This window comes from Varroa destructor, unplaced genomic scaffold, assembly GCF_002443255.2.
Source record: "Varroa destructor unplaced genomic scaffold, Vdes_3.0 BEIS01000005.1, whole genome shotgun sequence".
Classification (NCBI taxonomy): domain Eukaryota; kingdom Metazoa; phylum Arthropoda; class Arachnida; order Mesostigmata; family Varroidae; genus Varroa; species Varroa destructor.
In genome coordinates this window covers 10683016-10703032 of record NW_019211458.1, presented here as the reverse complement: position 1 = coordinate 10703032, position 20017 = coordinate 10683016, and the positions used below count along the sequence as shown (strand labels likewise).

Here is a 20017-nt window from a genome sequence, read left to right as displayed (position 1 = left end):
TACGAAATAAAATGAGACATTATATAGAAATAATGCGTATTTATTTGATCTAGTACCTTCATGTGCCGTATTTACTAAAAGGGATGTTTGCCCGAAGCTAAGCACTTCCGATAACCTGAACGCATATGTGTGAAATCATCGGTACATTTTTGAAGTAGTTAATCAAAACTTTGAACTGTGGTGTCAGATACGTCCCTACAAATTATTATACGAAAAACACTACACAGGACTATACAATATAAGCCATATGGGGTAATGCCATAAAAGGTTGAGGGTTCCTATCGCCATTCTAACCCTTGTTTTTTTTTTGCTGATATATAGAAAAAGCAATTTATTCCTACCCTTTTCACTAAGCGCGATCTTAGAATGAAAGAATTTTCGGCACTTTACTTTCGCCTGCTTTACTTTAAACGACTCAGACTAGAAATGGAACTATGTAGGCAAATTATCAATATCATTTTGCGCAATTGGACTTGAAGACATAGACACAGTTTTTACGATTATGGGAAAGGCATGACTTAAAGTCACATGCGGATATTTAGTCAATCCAGACGTGTAAGCGTAATAGAAAAAAACCAAAAAACAAGAGTTCCGTTCTAACTTCGTATGCTTTTTCAACCATACTGCCGTACTTCGCGGATCTAGGTAAACTCTAAACTTCTGTGTAGAAAAATTATCGAGGCAAATTACTTAATACAACATTTTCCGTTTTTAACAGTCTTTTTTCCTGAAAATTGCAGTTGCAAATTTAATAAGATGGAAACACTGCACTGGTCAATTAGGAGCTGCTTGCAGTTCCAAGTGGATAAATCCCCGAACTGCACGAGCTCCCGTTGATTTTCCCTGCATCGCAATTTTAGAATCAATGGGAGCGATTTGCTAAACGCGATATAGTTCATTTTAGTTTAGCGTACTACACGCAATATTCAATCAGGAGTCGCCAAGGGGCCCTTCGCCTTCGCCGTGTTCGGCATTTCTATTGCTGACATAGCGCAGTTCCTGATACAGCGTTTTCTTGTTTCTGTTTTCGTTGTTGTCGTTACTGTTAGTGCCGTATGCCATTGCTCGGCCCTCAGTTGGTCCCATCTACGTATCCTCGCTGTCCGCTGAACACCCTACCTGCAAGCGTTGCTGGTAACTTCACCGAGGCGCAGTAATGACGCGTATTCCTTAATACCAACTACTGTTTACTCTACCGTGTCCCATTCCCTTTAATCTCCCACCTTCTACCATTCATATTATGGTTGTCGTTAGTTCGGTGTTTTCCACTGTGCTAATGGCGCTGAGATTTACTCTCATTTTGCTCCAACCACGACAAATGATGCATTTCTGTCTATATGTATATCCTCAGCCGACCTTTCCTTTCAGCCAGTTATACTTCCAGCCAAATGACGCATGCAACAGGAAACACGTTCGGGAACTTAAGACTATATTCAAGTTTACTGATATATTCGACGTCCGCGAACGATGCTTGGGCCGCACCTGACGACGCGTTGGATGATTGACGAACTGCTGATTTTATTTACAATCAACAACTCGACTTTATTGGAGGGAGTCGACTAGTTGTGAGATTCTGAATGCCTGACACATAACTAACTAGATTAAGGTACGTCCACCTCAAATCCATAAGCGGCTCTCGGTTTAGAAATTACTACTATGCCCAAACTAACGTACCGGGTTCACTGTAGGGTACTTTGTAAGTTGAGTTTCGATTCGCATGTATCCAGAGAGCCTCTGTATATGGCAAATCAAAGAATTCACCTATAAAGAATAAGATATTAACATACAACGACACAAAGGCTTCGGCGGTCTTTGCAAAATATAATTCCTTCAACGACTGCACTGTCATCTGTCTATGTACAAGCATCCAAAACGTTTGTCCCCGGTAATAACTCTGTTTTTCTCCCCGGCTTGTTCCTCGAGCGCGTTTGTTTCCATAACCAAGTCATGGTTGATGTTCCACGATCAAAAGCCATTACTATTGTGTGCTGCGATTGCGACTTACGAACTAACGGGTCATGATGCGGTACATGTATTCGGAGACGTGTTTGCCCTCCCTTTCTCTGTGTCTGTTTCCTTGGAGCTCATTGTATTTGAATGAACGAGGGGAATTCTGAGACGGCTCCTTTACTGCTGAGCAGTCGTGCATCGTCGCTAATATGTCATTACATTGTACATTTGTACTTACTGTTGTTCATATATAAGCTGTAGTTGTATCCCTTTCTTACCATGGATGCACACAATGGCAACATTTATTTAAGTTAGCTAATAAACGCAACAAAGATCATTTAAATCTTATTGTGTGGCCTAGAAATAGATTTCAACTGACATTATCAAATTATTCATTTAAATGCTACTTTACTCAACCCAAAAGATAACCAAAACCTATTCGTAATAGAATTTGACTCGACGTGTTATTAATTCAAAGCTAGCCGATTACCTTATTTATTAGCGCACGACCCAATGTTGGTTTGAAAGCATTTTTCAATAGTAGAACAAACCAGGTCATAGTGGAAAAGTTACATTTCTTAATATTATATAGGGACAACCCTAATCCTCTTACTGTATTACCCATAATCCCGCAAAAACTGTTTATCTATTCCAACAATGCATTGAACATAGCATTCCAAATAGGCTATGTTTAAGAGTCTCTGATTTCGTGGCGCAACATGCGATCGTAGTATCACATATTGGAACCTTTTGTAACTCGCTTTCACACCGTCAAATAGTTGGTGTATATATATAACAGATGAAAAGACGGAAACCGTTTCTTCAGTATGCTATTCACTTTGCACCCTAATGGGCCTCGAACTAAGATAATTTTGAACGCCTTGTGCAGGAAAAAGCTGTCGTATCCTCTCATATAATCTTGGTTTCAAGCAGAGTTTTAGGGGAAGGAGTTTGCTTTGAATGCTTATCAGTGTATCTTTCAGAGTATTGCCAAATGACACCCACTTGACCGATTCGGTTTTCGAGACAGATGGTTGAAATCTGCGATATAAATACAGAAGAATTAATTCCTACAATAACCTTACAAAAAAAACTGCACTGGCTTTATTCAGCTATCTCAAAAAATCAGCATTGCTTTTCTATCGTAAACTTAATTGTGGTTTCGTGTGTATCCCTCCAGGCATGAGCAAACAAAGCTTGCAATACAAAATATAAGTTATACCCAAAAAATAGAACGATTGACATTTATGTAATAGTGTATAGTTGGTGACTACGTATTTCGTTGATTTTCTCGCACTTAATCTCAGTTCATCAACTTATTTCTGAAATACGATTAAACCAAAAAAAAATATTTTAAGATAAGTGAGCTTTCAGTGAGTAGAATAACGACCTGAATTGCGATAGCATCAAACAACTGATACGCCTTTCTTTTTCGTTAAATCAAAACATGTAACTGAAATCACATGTCTATATTAAATTTTGTAGAGTAAATCTGACTAAAAAACGCTATTTAAAGAGGTAAAAAGCTTTCACAGGGTCGGCTAGTTCGGTCGTAGCTCCGTTTTTAAACTGTACGACAGGCAACTTTCTCTTATATACCTTCTTATATATATTTCGCTGGCCTTTGTCGTTTCGCAGCCATTACGCCTTACTCATCGATACCTTATCTGTTTAGCCAGTCCAAACGAATAGGTCCTAATAATGCGTAGGACCTGACTGGTGTAGTTGAATTTCGTGCATGCTAGCCGCAACTTTAGTGTAGGGCTCTATCGTTGTCGTAACCAGCAGCTAAAGCCTCGCTACTGACCTGCGTATCACTTGCCTGTTTCTTGCATCGCCAACGGACGTATCTGTGTTAATCCACTTACAGGTGACACAAACACGCCAGACCTTTTCTATATCTTCGTTTATAGCGCCTTTCCAACATGTTCTCCAGTACGACTATGACTACTATATTGGCTGTGGCTGTCAGTTAGGTAAAGCTTCCCCACAAATACGTTTCTTTTGTTCTCCTCTTCATTACCTACCCTCCATCCCCCCCCCCCCCCCGCATTTTTCTCGGTTCACCTCCGTCGCACTCTTGACATCTGAGGATTGTCGTTTGTTTGCTAGCTGACTTCCGTTTCTTAAGTTGTCGTTCTAGCCTGTAACCCGACTTCTCAACTAAACTAAATAGATTTGTGAATGACCCTTAACGTTGGGGCTATCTGAGGAACCGTATCGAGGGTCGAACCAAAAGAGGTGTATTACCATAGAGTAAGTGCCTCAAATGCGTCTTTTACGGCATGGCCTGTTTTATGCCTCTCTGCACACATTTTGCTGAGCTTTTCTTAGGGGACGGTTTTCAAGTCAAAATTTTATTTAAAATTGCTCTAAGAATATACATTTCTCGATACAGCAGGTTTATTATTTTTTTATTAATTTATTCCATAAATAAAATATCGAACATTTTCAGTGGATATATAGATATATATATATAATTTTGCTTAAGTCCCTCTTACCTAAGGTGCTCATCATTCTTCCATAAATTTCCGCAACGCTGTGGCCTTTGAGAAATAAAAACTTCAACACTAAGCGCTAGTTTAATAGACCAATAGCGCTAGACCAATAAAATGATTTCCTTCTGAACTCATTTCTGGGTAAACTTAATGGATAACCGTTCGCCTACACAAATTTCTAGAAGACTAGGTTACCTACCAGCTAAATTCGTCTGCTATCGGCGCGTAATTCGAAAGTTATTTTATTTCAAAGTCCGTCGGATTCGTTCATAACAGCCTAAGACAACACACGTAGCGCTACCTGCGGGCTTCGCCCGCGTCTGCTTTGCTATGAAACGCATTTGCTTTGTAGAAATAAAAAATGAATGATATTAATGATTGAAGTAACCCCGATTAGTATAGGGATAATTAAATAGCTTCTTCTAAACATAGTTTCCCATGCAATACATGCTGAGCGGACTTGTTTGAATAACACGAATTGTACAGAAATGTATAGCTGTATATGATGATATGTCAGTGCAGACGACGTTACGAAGCGCCTTGCTCTTTGTAAACGGCGACACGGTGTTGCTTTGAAACGTGAAAGGGCATTGGTTTACGACCAATCTAATGGACACAGTCTATAGAAAAAAGTTTACCCTCTAGACGCAAAACTAATGCCGTAATTAACCCTATTTATTGGACAGCTAATTTCTGAATAAAACTCAAGCGACCCAGAAACAGATAAAATAAGCCAAGCTCGCGCACTCTTAAGTGATCGTTTTGGGTCGGACAAGCCTGTGGATCTAACGTTTTAGTAATATAGAAGATTAAATAAACTCGCAGGCTTCGCTTCATGCTTGTCGTACATATTTGTCATTTTAGCAGACTAGCCAGTAAAACTGAAGTTTCGGTTTTTAAAGATATGTCGACTGAAAGCCAAAAATATAAAAAGGTCCTGATTCATCTTCAAGAATTTCATTAAATACCGTCTAAAATATGTATAGATGCATATCTAGGAGTAAACTGGGATAGCTGACTGCAGAAATTTGGCGTACTGTTGAACTAAGGAACCTATGTGACAAAAGACTTAATCAAGGTGAGCTATGTGGTTTACATAATAGGTGTAAATTTCAAGTTTCGACTGTCTCGTCGGACGTAAGGTACAATAACAACAGAGAGCAGGAAGTGCGAATAAAACCGTACTTAGATGAAGTACCAATCTGATGAGATACCAGTGGCAGCGGTCTGTCGAAGGCAACGCAATGCGTTCTCTCTGCGACTTAACCGGTGAGAGGAAGGGCACTAAAAAATAGAATGACGTAGATTGCTGAGACGGGCGCTTCTGCCCAACAGCACCCGTCCGCCGTTCTATAAAGAATACCGTTACACTTGCAAATACGATGTATAATAATAACGACGAATAATAGCAGCAGCTGGTGTTTAGCCGACCTCGGAAGCACGTCAAGATTCGATTTGCTGTGGTAATCTTGCGTATAATCCCGCAGAAGTATGTTCGAAGACTTAGGCTTCTCATTCATCCATATGTAATACAAGCTAATAAACTGCTCAGAAACTCGGAAATCAGTTCAGTGAGATGTCTGACGTATAGTCTGACGGAGATTTTTGGATCTACAGCTAAATTTCAGTCTCAATAAGATGTAGTTTTATTTTTATACTTCACTTCCCTCGTTTCCTTTATATATAATATCTATTCATAATTAACTAGACAGAGATAGAATAGAGTACAACATCTGTACTATCGATTTAGAACAAGCTGAAATCTCAGCTAAGGCAGGCATTTGAAGGGAATAAACTGTACTAAATACTCGTTGAAGTTTGACACTTTTTTGCTTGATTTTATAGCCCTGCAGGAGGCTGTAATCTATAAAAGGTCTGTTTCCTGTCGAATCGAATGAGAAACAATACGAATTTGCGTGGATGTACCCACATTCCAATTTATTGCATGTTAGTTAAAAGTTCGCACGAAGCTAATATACAGGAGCTTATTATATAGTAAGGTTCTAGTATGAGTAATATAAATTATAGTATATTCATGCCGTAATTAGAGAAAAGGAGCTTCGTTTGTAACGTAAATAATCACACATAGCGCCAGTGTCGTCTCTGTACCCAATAGTTTTGTATGCTTATTTTAGGGTACGTATAGACAAAAAGAACTATCGAAGCATGTAGATTCTCCCCTAAAATCAATGAGCTGGAATGAATTGGTGGAATTGTGACTGGGTTCAGTCAGTTTTTTCGCTTGCACAGCGTGTCGCTAGGTGATGCTTGGAAGCCTTCTCATCGTTCGATTGATTCTTAATACATACTTCTGGAAGAGCCTAAGGAGTATGTTCCAACTGAACTGACAACTGGTCCTTTCTGCAATCACAAAGAGGTAATTAGTAAATGCATTTCACGTTATCTAATTCCATGTTGTGCAAAATTAAAAATATCGACACAAACGTACGTAGCAACTAGATTTGTTTTGCAATATGCGTCCACGGAGTTAACGCAACGTGTAGCTTCAATAATACAGACGTAAGACTTGTGTTAAACCTTTGTTGTCATTGGATTGAAGCGACGGGCCAACAATGTAAACATCTTGACCAATTTCATACGGTACAGACGATCAGACACGGTACAGAATACTACGTAGTGCTATAGTTTAGAAGGGCGATTGAAAACAATTTTTGGTTAAAGTGCATACTTCAGACATAAATCAAGGATGATTGAAGATGAGCAAATTTTACGACCAATATTGTATACAAACGCCATGAGCTCTACATTCCAGCATATTCAGTGATGCTGTAAAGTGACAAAACCTTAGCTTTATTAGCAGCAGCAACCCGTCGGGCTTTTCGACACCGAAGGCAAAAGATCGGCTTCATATCCATTTGTTAAACTAAATATACAGGTTTGCACAAAAAAAAGCCTGTTGACGGTTTGAGAAAATCACTTCTAACCTATATTGTATAGAATCATAATAAACAATAAAATGGAAGCCAACTATAATGAGTCGCATTACTTCTAAAACCTAATCGTAAGAATGGTAACCAGAAGGCACGACATTCTGAAAAAGTGACATAGTCCTGAGCTCTTAGTTCTAATTTCGTCTGCTCGCAATGAACTTAGGCGTATACGAAGAGTAAGCTACCATGGTTGATGCTCAGTCATATAATACTGTAACTAAAGCAAAATTCAACATTTGAGAAGCAAATAAAAATTGAGTCTTTTCCTATCGTTTATTTTTTATTGATTTTCTAAAAATTGCTGAGAAAAGTGGTCAACCGCTTGGACAACTTACATTGGATGTCTCGTCTTGGCGGCTGTTGACGTTTGGGAGCTCCCGGAATTGACATAATACCGGATGACCTATTATGATAAATTCACACTTATTCCACATGTGTATTTTTTTTGCTTGTTTCGCTACATATATATATATATATATATATGGCAATTTTCATGAACTATAAGATGTACACAAGAAGAGAAATGGCGAAAATACCGCAGGCTTAGAAAACAGGCTTGCTTTTGAATGGGATTCGCATTGAACATGACCTGTAGTACTGGACAGGTCGGATTTTCGTTTTTTGATAACATAGGGTTATATACATTCCGAAAACGATATGTATATAACTCTGGACATAATTAGTCTGTATAAAACAGATAGACAAAATATACCTACCAGGCGTGCCCAAGATACAGGATGAAGTATCAAACTGGAGCGACACTGCCTTTTCCGGAAAATAGAATTCGAGTTTCGAGTCCTTGAGGTGAGGAAAAGAGCATTTTGGCTCAGAGTCTTCATATACCTGAGCATTGAACCTATCGCAAAATATTCAAAGCACAGTATATTTAAAAAGCACATTGTATTTTCGCAGAACGCACTCACAGCGAGCTCCTCTTAGGATAATGCTGAATATGTTCTTCATATAATTTCTAATGAGAATTCACTGAATTTTCAGTTAGAACTCGAACTGAAAATTCTCAATTTAGTTTAGATAGGTTACAACGACGAGGTTGAAAAAAACAAAGTAAAATTTAATTTTACGCAAAGTTAACAAAAATATGTAGTTTTGCTCGAAAGAACCAGATCTTTGGTTGAGCTCAAGACACTTGCTGTTCAACTGATCAAGTTATTCCAAAAACAAAACTTACCAATATTAACTTTCCCGCCATTTCTCAGCCAGTTTCTCAAAGTGAGATAAAACTAAGTGCATGGTTAGCACGAGGGCTTTTTGGAAACAGAAAAAACACATGTTTTTTTGTCTCATTTGTAACATTGCTATGGGCGAAACGGACAGTTCAAGGAATAAACAGCGTGTTTACTCCACTTAAACGTCCTTATGGACACGTAAGTGAGAGAGTCTATTAAAAAAAGTCGGTCTAAGCAAACTAATAGAACTGTTTATTACATACGTTTCTTGTTGATTTTCAACGCAAAGATCTGGACGGCGGAATGAGCAATTGAGTGTAGGTAGCCAACCCAGTTGGTACGGAATGTTGAAATGATAAAACCACACGTTGCATTGAGTTGCTGGATTTACTGGTTGTAACCAGCGGATTGTTTGGGTGGAGCTTGCAACGTCATAAACGGATCCTGTACGTTGCAAATCAAAGAGGCTCCTACGTACAATAAAAAACCCAGTGTTCTATTAATCATTAATTGTACAATGGATTTTTAGTTGAAACAGTACTGTTGGGGCACACCCACCATGTTTTGCTAAGAATTTCAGAACAACAAGAAGGTTTTATGTACATGTGTATCGCTCGAATTGTTTACAATGAAAAAAAAAGCACGATAACTATTGACCTTATGCAGGGTCTAAAAAAGTCACTTGATCCGCGCGACTACCCGAGAAGGGTTTACTTGACTGTTTTTTTTCAAAGAAAAATGTTTTATGTCATAACGGTGCAGGTAGGTTCATACATCTGTAGTGCCTTCGAAATATGCTATACCATAGTAAATGATTTGCACTCGATAATGGATATTCATGTATCAGTGTGTTATCGATTTGTTTGTTGATCAGTTACGTCCCTGGTACAAGCGCAAAGCAACATATCTAACAATTGTTTGTTGTTGGATGGTTCCGCTATTTAGCGCGACTGGATTCAAAGCAGTAGTCTCTTTTGAAGCATACCTTGCTATCTGAAAACATTTTAGAGTAAGTTTTCTTGAAGAACTCCCTTTTCGTAAACAAGTCCGAAACAATACTGCGCCTTAAGCATTAGCTATTCTAAGCTTTTTCTTTTTGTCTATAATAAATCCTACAGACGTTAGAATATTACCCCTCTCAAGGCATTAGTATCCGACTGTAACCAAATACATCTAACTCTTTCCTAGGTTAGAAACATCTACCTAAATATATATTTACTGAAAACAAATATATATGTTACATAATTTTTCATAAGTTGCATAAAGAAAGAGCAGAGAGTAATGGAAGAAGATCAATAAAACATCTGACAATAGCACAAATTCTTAATAGACATATGCATACGTTGAAATCAAATTACGTACGCTGGCATATTCTGACTCTCAATAGTTGCAGCCTTAAGCTGGAGCTCCATAATTTCACGGCATCCACTCATATTAGTGACCCTGCAAAAAGTCTCTAATAAGTAAATTTGGCACCGTTACTCTGACATACGTACAAACACAGACTCACGAAAACAAGGTGCCATAAAGGCTAACTCAAAGACAACTGAGTAACATGTAATTGGCAAATATTTAACATTAAAAACACCGTCTGCAGTCTTCTAAAACAACTTCGGCCAATACGTACGTTGTAAGGAGACTGATACGGACGCGTGCAGAATGTCGTAGTGCACGCTAACTTTCGCATGGCATTTTGTGAGCCGACCATAAAACAGTCGTGTCGATTATTGCTCGACCTGAAGAGAAGATATGCGTTTGTAATAGAGTTCATTTCCTAATAAGCAAATAAGTAGTAACATGAGAAAGGCGCACGATCATACCTTGCATGATTACTGCGTCGTTTGCTTTTTAGAGCCTCTGATGGAATTACTGTATATAGACAGCAGACGGGTGGATTTAGAGTTGAGTCAGTCCATAGCTGTTCAAAATGTTTCTATTCTGAAACTGCTTCGAAAATTTCTTCCTGTTGTGACGGCGGTCAAGTCTTTACATCAGAATATATTACATTGTGATCACGTATATAGGTCATGTATTGCTCTAATACTTGTGTATATGCAGTATCACGCAGCCGCCAAATGTAACGATTCATATTGAAGCAAATACGCGATACATTTTCCACAAATCCACTGCATCTCAACTGAGGTTTGGGTCAAAGACGTCAGGGTTGTTACTTTGGCATCTAACCCACCCCGCTACTTTTAGCTCTATGTAGGTTTCTCAATTTTGTACGCTTGGCTTCCACCGAAGCATCATATGATTAGAAAGAAAGGTATAGACAATTTCACATCGTTCAGAGGAAGACAATCTGGCTGAGTAACCATATTAAGTTTACGGAGCAGTTTACAGGAGCGTTACGCGAGAAACTCTGAAATTGGCCAACAAGATGTGTTAGAAACATCAGTCAGGACATAACCCTACATATCTAATGCCTAGACCATTTTGTAAGCCAAAACTCTGGAGAGGATCCCTGACTGGTTAATGCAAGATGTTCGATGCTACACATTTAGCCAACGCTGAGCGCAAAGCAATGCCAACTTAACATCGGTTCAAGCAATTGACTATTACGCCGTTTTTGTGTACATTAAATGTAAAATGTTGTACGGTAAAGAACACCCTAACGATCATGCATACGCACAGAAGATTAACTTACTAATCAGCATTCCGAAAATATGCTCAGACATTCTACGAGAACATTTTTATTCTTTTTGTTCAACATCTACAGAGAGAAATTTGCAAAGTATTGCTGCTTCTGCGCTAATCTCATTTTTCAAATGAATAGACGCACATCTATCACTATGTATACTGATGTAATATAATATACTTAAATATCACTATGTAGCACAATATAATTCGTTCTGTAAGCATTTTGTAGCGTTGCTGAAATAAACATTTCGTGGTATAATTATGGATTCGAAGGTTGCTGCTGTTTTTGGAACGATACAAACGAAAAGTCCGCTTCAACTGTACCAGATATAGAGGTTCACTAATTAATTCCAATGGGCTTGTTTGCTGCTTAAAGTAAGTTTTCCAGAGATCCTGAACGACAAAGCACACCGTACTCTGTCGCAACGTATGCCCATCATTTTTTCATACATTTTCACGCTACAGTATATTCTCCAGTTACTATTTCATCGGAAAAATGGAACGGGGACGTGAACGAGAAAATCCAAGGCATTTTCGTTAGGGGACCTGGACTGTCGTCATAAGCGAATTATGTTTTGGTTACAAGAAATACACGCCGATTTAACGCAACAATTTACAAACTTACTGCCTAACACTATAACGAGTTCCCAGTTAGAGAGCTATTAACTGTAAAGCTGTTCCCCTTACGACGATGTATTGAAGGCACAATGTTGTTGAGTCCTGTCATAAACCATCATAGCGTTTTGCCGGTCTGGTCTAAATGCAGACTCGTCAATATTTTGTCACTGTTCGTACAGAACCTTAGCGTACCCTTCCGCGTCTTGGTGTCCTGTCTCGACATTTCAGCTCCTGTCTGTATCGCAAAGGTTGCCTGACTGCGCGGCAAGCACAAGTAACCGTTGCGTCGGCGGCTGTAGCGAAACAACGGCTGAATCAGAAGCAACAGCAGCGACAACTATGGAAGTTGTCGTACGATAGCTTTTTGCCAGCAATTAATCCTGGGATGGGGAACAGTGACAGCATTTTGCACTTACGTGTGTATGTATATGCGTTTTCCGAAGAACTTACCGATGTACTCAAGTGATAAGTCGAACGAGCTAGTACGACTTGTTGATGCCTTATCATACCGTTGCGAACTTGTATCTTCTATCCTATATACTTGAATATTATTATATCATATTATTATTGTGCTTATATATTTCAATATTTTTTAAAAGCAAAACACGTTAGATGTCATAATGCCTTGCTGAATTATTGTTAATCTCGACTGTTTAGTTATTCGAAATTAAAATCTAGTCTCTGCCTTAACTGGACCATTTGTTTTATGATAACAATAAGCTTCTGCTAATTTTTAAAATAATGATCTGAGTAGCTTCATTCATGTTAGGGATATATTAACGATAAATTATGTCTATGGTTTCTCCATGCTTTCGACCGAATGGTAAACTGTAGGTCATTTTATCATTGTTTTAATAGGCTGTAGAAACTAGAATCAACCAGACAACCAACGTGGACCATGAACGTATCCCTGAATTGTGGCCTTTTTCTTATAATGCTTTCGTTAAATGTACTTTTCACTGTATCTTGATGAAAAGTTCACTAATTTTTAATCAAGATACTTTCAATATATGTATATATATAAACAAAAAAGTACCCATGCATCTTTGTCCGAACGCTTGGCACAAATAGAACAGATGGCGCCATATAACTCCTTCAATTTGTAAATACTGCCATTTTAGTTACAATAGTTGTACAGTAAAAAAAAAAAAAAATAGTTGTATCTATCAGCATGGCAGGCAGCTTTACCCTATACCTTTTCATGACAATTTTTAATTCGTGGGCAAATTATAGACCATAAAATAGTGAGAAACTGCAATCGGAAAAAGATATAGAAAACTTAATAACGTATGTCGTAAAACTTAATATCTATCACTTTACAAGATAAATATTCAGCTAGAACAATCAAGCTTTATTAAATAAAAAATAAATTGTGCTTATTGTATTAGTTATTGTATATAATACATGGAACCCTCACCTACATACATCCGTTTCAATGCAATTTTTAATGAAGACAACTTCCGTACATCCGCTATTTATTTCTTCCTTAGCAAATGGAAACTACATGATGGAAACATTTCTTAATATTTGCTCAGGTCATTTTAAGCGAAATTATTTGAATACAGTTGCTTCACAATGCGTATCACCGATAACTATTTTCTAAACACTCAAAGACATCGCTGACATTTTAAAAACGCTATTAAACATCTGTTAAAAATATTATTTTTTACGGAAATGTTTTAATACGATCACGATACGATAATCTTGCAAAATTTAATACAATCAAATATGAGGTGATTTTAAAATAGTAAAATATTAATTTTATGTACTACCGTACAGTAATAGCTTTCTTAAATATTGCGTCCTATCAATTTTGTATTTTCAAAAGCCTACACAGTTTAAAAATAGTTTCTTAGAAAAAGGAATTCATGTACGAGTAAACTTTACTTTCTCTTTATTTGCACTACAATGGATCAGGGATTGTTATTATATCCGCAGATTTTGGTACGTACGTATCTTTACTTGGATCTTGCTATCTAAAGCCTTCCGTTTATCTACTTTTGATCCTTATGTCCTTCAGATCGTTTCTGTTGCGGCTACACTCGCGATCTCCCGATTTTCACTTATTTTTTTCGTTCTTAAAACAGTGCCAATCCGCTACACGTGTTTGCCAGCTTGCACAGACACTGAATATTTGGAATCCATTAAACGGCTATAAACGAACCTGGCGGACTTTCCAATAGAATAACTTTAGAACGAATTGGGCTAGAGTGATTATTTTTCCATCTGCCTTAGATGCTTTCTCGTTTATTTTATACATGCTTTTACGGCTGTTTCCAGACAACCATATATCTAGTATTTACATTTCCACATATAATTTTTCTGTTTGTGGTTTCTTGAAGTAAATCGATGGTAAGATATGTTTACTCAGCAATTGCATTTTTAAACATGGAAAGCCCGTAACCATATGGGCTTAGATCGGGACGATAAGCGGGTTGAAGCCAACGTTGGGTTTCCTTTGCTTAATCCCGAAAGAAATTAAAGTATGACGATAAGGTCTATCATTGTCATCAAGTAACAAGACTACGTGCTTTCGGTTGCTGTGCTAACGGCCCTTGAGTAACTCGAAATAACGGGCTGCACTTACTGTTCTATTTTCGGCGAATGTCCAATAGTAGCAGATGCCTTTGATGTCCACTGCAAACACTACCGTTATTTTACATCGAACATTCGTGTCGATTTTGCTCGACACTACCACTGAACTTGATTTCTTTAAGGCGACGCGATTCTCTCGCCTAGAGCGTTTCTAGCTCGCGGTACAGACTGAACCATGCCTCGTTTATTGCAACCGTATGCCCAGATGGGCTTTTCGTCGATTAAAGCTTCGCAAATTGCACATTGAATATACCAAGCATTTCCAACTTGTCTGGGGCAAATTCACAGACGACCCAGTTTCCGCATCTCCAGTATAAGGTGTTCTATGTGAAATACCGGTTTTGGCCGATAGACCCTTAGACTCCAACCTCTGCTTTCATTAAAGGCCTCCTCAATTGCGGCAATATGTTCAGTGTCCTTCGGATCCCGACATCTAGTTGTCTCCTCGTTGGTCTTTAACACTCCGATCTCGGACACCTCCGTTCTTGAAACACTTGCAACATTCACGCTGTGCTTTCGCTTAAAGCCTTCTTACCTAAGATCTTCATCATTCTTCGATAAATTTCCGCGATGCTGTGGCCTTCGAAAAACAAAAACTTCATTACTAAGCGCTAGTTTTCCAGATTAAAAAATGTTTTTCCTTCTGAACTCATTTCTCCTGTAGTACACTTAATAGGCAACTCTTTGACTACACACATTTCTAAAAGACTAGGGTACCTACCAGCCAAATTCGTCTGCAATCAGCGCGTAATTCAAACGTTGCTTTATGTCAAAGTCTGTCGGATTCGTTCATAACAGCCTAAGACAACACCCGTAGCGCTACCTGCGGGCTTCGCTCGCGTCTGCTTTGCTATGAAACGCATTTGCTTTGTAGAAATAAAAAATGAATGATATTAATGATTGAAGTAACCCCGATTAGTATAGGGATAATTAAATAGCTTCTTCCAAACATAGTTTCCCATGCAATACATCCTGAGCGGACTTGTTTGAATAACACGAATTGTACAGAAATGTATAGCTGTATATGATGATATGTCAGTGCAGACGACGTTACGAAGCGCCTTGCTCTTTGTAAACGGCGACACGGTGTTGCTTTGAAACGTGAAAGGGCATTGGTTTACGACCAATCTAATGGACACAGTCTATAGAAAAAAAGTTTACCCTCTAGACGCAAAACTAATGCCGTAATTAACCCTATTTTTTTGCATAGTTCGTGTCTGACTATAACTTAAGCGACCCAGAAAAAGATAAAATAAGCCAAACCCACACGCTCTAAGAGATCATTTTAGGTAGAAGCGGCTCACGGGTCTAAACTTTTAGTAGTATAGAATATTGTGTAAACTCGCAAACTCCGCCCCATGGTTGTCATCAATCAACGATCAATATACGACTGTTATTGTAGCAGATTTCTTTTGCTTAAACTTAGTTAACATTAGCGCCTATAATTTTTTTCCATAATTATGTATCAAAGATTTCCAACGAAAAAACAAACTCCAAGGTTGGACAGACAGCACTTGCTAAAGAAAGATTTGATTTGCACTATATCTAGGTAAACAGATAAACCATAGTTCGATTACAGACGGCATTTTAGTCATCAAAGAGTCTGCAAAAATGATCCCGTTATCTCACTGCAACTTTCCAATTACAGTAATTCTATTATCCTGATTCTGTGAATCTCTTAGCGACATTTAACCCGTTGCGGTTATCCTGTTCTACGTATTTCATTCTTCCATTGGAATATTCTGACAGTCCTGCTTCTACGCTGCAGTTATGTTATCAGCCTGATCCAATTTTTCATTCCTGCTTTACCACCATTAACCATAAGCTAATACTAGTCTCACCCAGTTAAAATTATTTTCAACCAGACATGATGCCTATTTACAATTATTCGCGGCATAAATCACCTTTTTCTACTGGATAGTAAAAATACGAAAAAATTATTCCTAAATCCGATGTTGGGCCCATAATATGGAGTGCTTTCACAGGTTTTCTACAGCTGTCGAGAACATGGTACATAATGATCATTAATAATGGTACATGGTACATAATGGTACATTAAACTCTATAAGAATCTTTTCAAGGAAAAAACATACATTCAATCGACCCTACCTTCCCAGAACGAAACCTTTTTGAGCCAAAAAAAAAGCTTTGAGAATATAACCGATCCGCCTGAAGCGCTCGTTTTGCGAAGCTGATTTGGGTCTGACAAACAAATAGATAAACAAAAGTCTAACTGTCTAAATATAACCGACGTATGTAATGGACTCACGAACCACAATTCATGCGTGAGGTACAAACTCAGAATATCGATAATCTCGTAATCGGAAACAACTCAAGTTACCTGTTTGATTTACAAAGGGCAACAATAAATTATATATATATATATATATATATTGTATATACATTATATTTACTATAATATAATAATAAGATAATTTGTTAGCAAAACGCGTCGAAACTATATATCCCAAACGGTAGTATGATAATTTATTTTGACGTAAAGCACGAATCGTTATAGAATTGCTAGTGAAGATCATAAGCAATGAGATCGAAATGATGGATTACAACTCGGAATTGTTATTTATATAATAATGAGCCATTACATTCTTTCTACTGTAGTTCCCATCCTAACACTCACAAAACTCAGTTCTATCTCTTATGATACAGTCAGTATGATGATGATGATGATGATGATGATGATGATGATGATGATGATGATGACGATGGCATCCTGTGGGGGGCGAGTTCGGTTTTTCTATTCAAGAAGTGGTGAGTTTCGTACAAAACACGAAACAGGAGTCCATATTGTTTTTTAAGAAAAAAAAAAAAAAAAAGCAGGAATGCATACAGAAATAAGCTCATACAAAAATAGAACGTATAATGTTTTTATTATTATTATTATTATGTATATGATGGTGTGTAAATTAATTAATAAGGTGCGATTGTCTTTGATATTTACTTACGGGCCCCGGATAATTTTGTTCTCGTGCAGCTGACGACACGGTATTATGGCGTCCAGTTACTACGTAAGCTGTATCCTAGAACGAAATATGCGTAGCTCTTAAACAGAGTATAGTATTTATTATTCACTATCAACGCATTCAAAAAGAAGCTACAAAGGCAGTAATCGATCGAATCTACATCACAAAATGGTAATTTTGCTGCAGTATCCATCTGAGGACCCGGATAGCTTTATGTGACATCATTGAAATTTTCCATAAGAAACTTTTCTAAATATAGCGCTTTCGATCATTACTCTTACTTTAATTTTGCTTTTTAAGCGGAACAATCCCGTGCGCATCGAGTGTGGTACACCAAGAAGTGCGCTAAGTACCTAATGGTATGTGTTATGTTCGACTAAAGGCAATAATATATTTGTTAGCAACCGGTACATGTTAAATGTACTACAGTTAATCATTTATAATAGCTGAAAATTTATGTGAATGCAACTGTTATATGCAACTATTATATAACTGGGTTATATGTTTGTCTGGTTAGCTAATTGACGGTAAATGTTTTCAGAGCTCCACCAAAAGTTTCGTAATTATTTCAACTATACATGGGAAATTATACACCGCTATTTAAAGACATGGAAAGATTTGATCTAAAGACCACTCTTACACGAAACCATTCTTACATTTTCTACAAAGCTAGTTTTCTTTTTTTCACTACTCTGCTACATTAGATTTAGTATTTCCCTCATTTTTTGTTGGTGGAGGAAGGAGCATTTCTTCGAATTTAAGCTTTGCAAGGGCACCACTTTTGTATTTGATGTTATAAAGAATTAGCTATTACGAAGTGTGCTCGCCTGTACTCCAAATCGATTTTCGGTGCTATTCCTGTGTAGTTTAAAGCTTCTACAAAGACGGAAGAATTTCAAAAATATCGACGACGAGTTGGTGCCTAAATATTCTCTATGTTTATTTCGATTAGCCGGGCCCTCAGACTCTTTGGCGCAAAGCTATTCGCATACACCAATCTTCAAAGATCTCCCGAAGAGCAAAGCTAGAAATTAGTGTCACTTTCAATGCCTCTGCCACAACCGTAACACTAAAGTCTAGCGAACTGGGACTTTGCCATATTCGCCAAATAGCAAACAGAGAAGCCAGCGTTCAGCATTATTAGATCCCATTGAAAGTCCAAAACAATCCTTCGCGTCCCTATATTTAACGGACTACTAGTCCGTACAGGTGAATATTCTATGTATCACCCATTTATTAATTCATCTGCGACCTAAGTACTGACCAGGTTCACTTGCTACGGGTGAGGTTCTCCTGCGAACATGGTAAAATATTTATCGGAATTTTGTAGCTTTCATTCTTATCTATAATTTTTGAACGAGAAACCATATTTGCTCTACCTTTATCGTTTATTCTGAAATAGGCAATAATTGAGATATTTTTCATAATATATTTATAGAACAAATTGTTTCTGTCACATCGAAGAAGTAAAACGAGATGAAAAGGTTGAAGGCCCACAATAGAGTTTATAAGATCCTAGATCTGCCTTTCGTCTTTCGTAGACATTGTTGACCGCCTACCGCATGTTGCGAGTTAGCTAGTTCGATCACAACACCGCGACACTCGATAGTGAGTTTCGTCACAGCCCGTTTGAGCGTTTTTGTTGGCATAAACAATGTAAGTAATAACAAATCAGTAATAATAGGCTGTAAAGGTATAAAAGTCATCGGGTAGAAAGTGGAAAAAAGCATCGGATTCGGTACGATCCATCGACACAGTACTCGAAATCGCTTCTCAAATATCGAACATCAAGAAAAAAACCATTCTTTTTTCATAATGGCTGCGTTATGTCATAGGGCTTTCCGTCTTCATTCGTCACGACGATTAGTAGCTGGTTCTACATTTGATCCCTAGACATTGGTAGAATCCGAATACAATCATAGGGTAGCACGGGGAAAAATTCAGTAAGAAGCTTTAGTAAAAACATATATCGTCCTATTATTTGGTTCCTTTAACTTGTCATTGTCAGCTTGTCAACAAACCTTGTCATTAGAAGGGCTAGGTACAACTGGTTCTTCGGAGATATACGAAGATTTGGCTTATTTTGCTGACAGTCGCTTGAAAATAATATTTGATCATTATAAAACGTATCTCATTGAGTTTCGGCTCGTTATCCATGTAGTAAAATGTTAGGCAAGCAACATTCGAGTAACTTAACTAAATATCGCTTTGACTGAAGCCGTTGTAATCAGGGGGTAAAGACATGATATGTAACTTGCATGAATTGAAACTTTAGTGTTTATAAATATCTTCAATTGACTGAACAAATATCGCTGACGAATACAATAGCAACCGCTATACGTTCGCGCCTATAAAGCCTATGGTTAAATCATTCTGAGAGTAAATGATTATTACATGACGAGGTGCCTGAAACGGAGGCCGCAGCTAATTAACTCTGTAAGAAAGAATCAGAAGTGCCTCTGACTAGCCCCCACGAGCTTTACTTGTTTAATTCGATGGACAGGTAAGGAGTATGGGCGAAGAACTGCTCGGTGTGTGGGCGCCCCCTGAAAAAACCTCCGACTTAATCTGGTCAATCTTCATCGTTTCCTCCT

At 37.9% G+C, this 20017-nt stretch overlaps 1 protein-coding gene across 5 annotated transcripts; it reads right to left on the bottom strand.

Annotated features, from left to right (window-relative positions):
• Positions 1-6359: 6359 nt before the first annotated feature.
• On the bottom strand, positions 6360-10457 carry LOC111251246 (uncharacterized). 5 transcript variants are annotated; one of them, XM_086990789.1, is made up of 7 exons: positions 10407-10457; positions 10214-10322; positions 9949-10029; positions 8850-9056; positions 8116-8255; positions 7735-7802; positions 6360-6809 (listed from the first exon to the last, which is right to left on the bottom strand). In XM_086990789.1, the coding sequence occupies exons 3-7, from the start codon at positions 10017-10019 to the stop codon at positions 6747-6749; spliced, it is 549 nt and encodes a 182-aa protein (XP_086846915.1). In that variant the 5' UTR covers positions 10020-10029; positions 10214-10322; positions 10407-10457; the 3' UTR covers positions 6360-6746. The 5 variants fall into 5 exon arrangements, with proteins under 5 accessions (XP_086846915.1, XP_022663396.1, XP_086846914.1 ...); XM_022807661.2 differs by lacking the exon at positions 10407-10457 and having other exon boundaries at positions 10214-10367; XM_086990788.1 differs by lacking the exons at positions 10214-10322; positions 10407-10457 and adding an exon at positions 10164-10182.
• Between the last annotated feature and the right edge of the window lie 9560 nt (positions 10458-20017).

Coding starts and splice junctions, on each gene's coding strand:
- LOC111251246 (XM_086990788.1), bottom strand. Junction 9,057..9,948: donor GAGAGTCAGAATATGCCAGC/GTACGTAATTTG, acceptor TATTGTACGTAG/GAGCCTCTTTGATTTGCAAC. Junction 6,810..7,734: donor GCCAAGACGAGACATCCAAT/GTAAGTTGTCCA, acceptor TTGTGATTGCAG/AAAGGACCAGTTGTCAGTTC.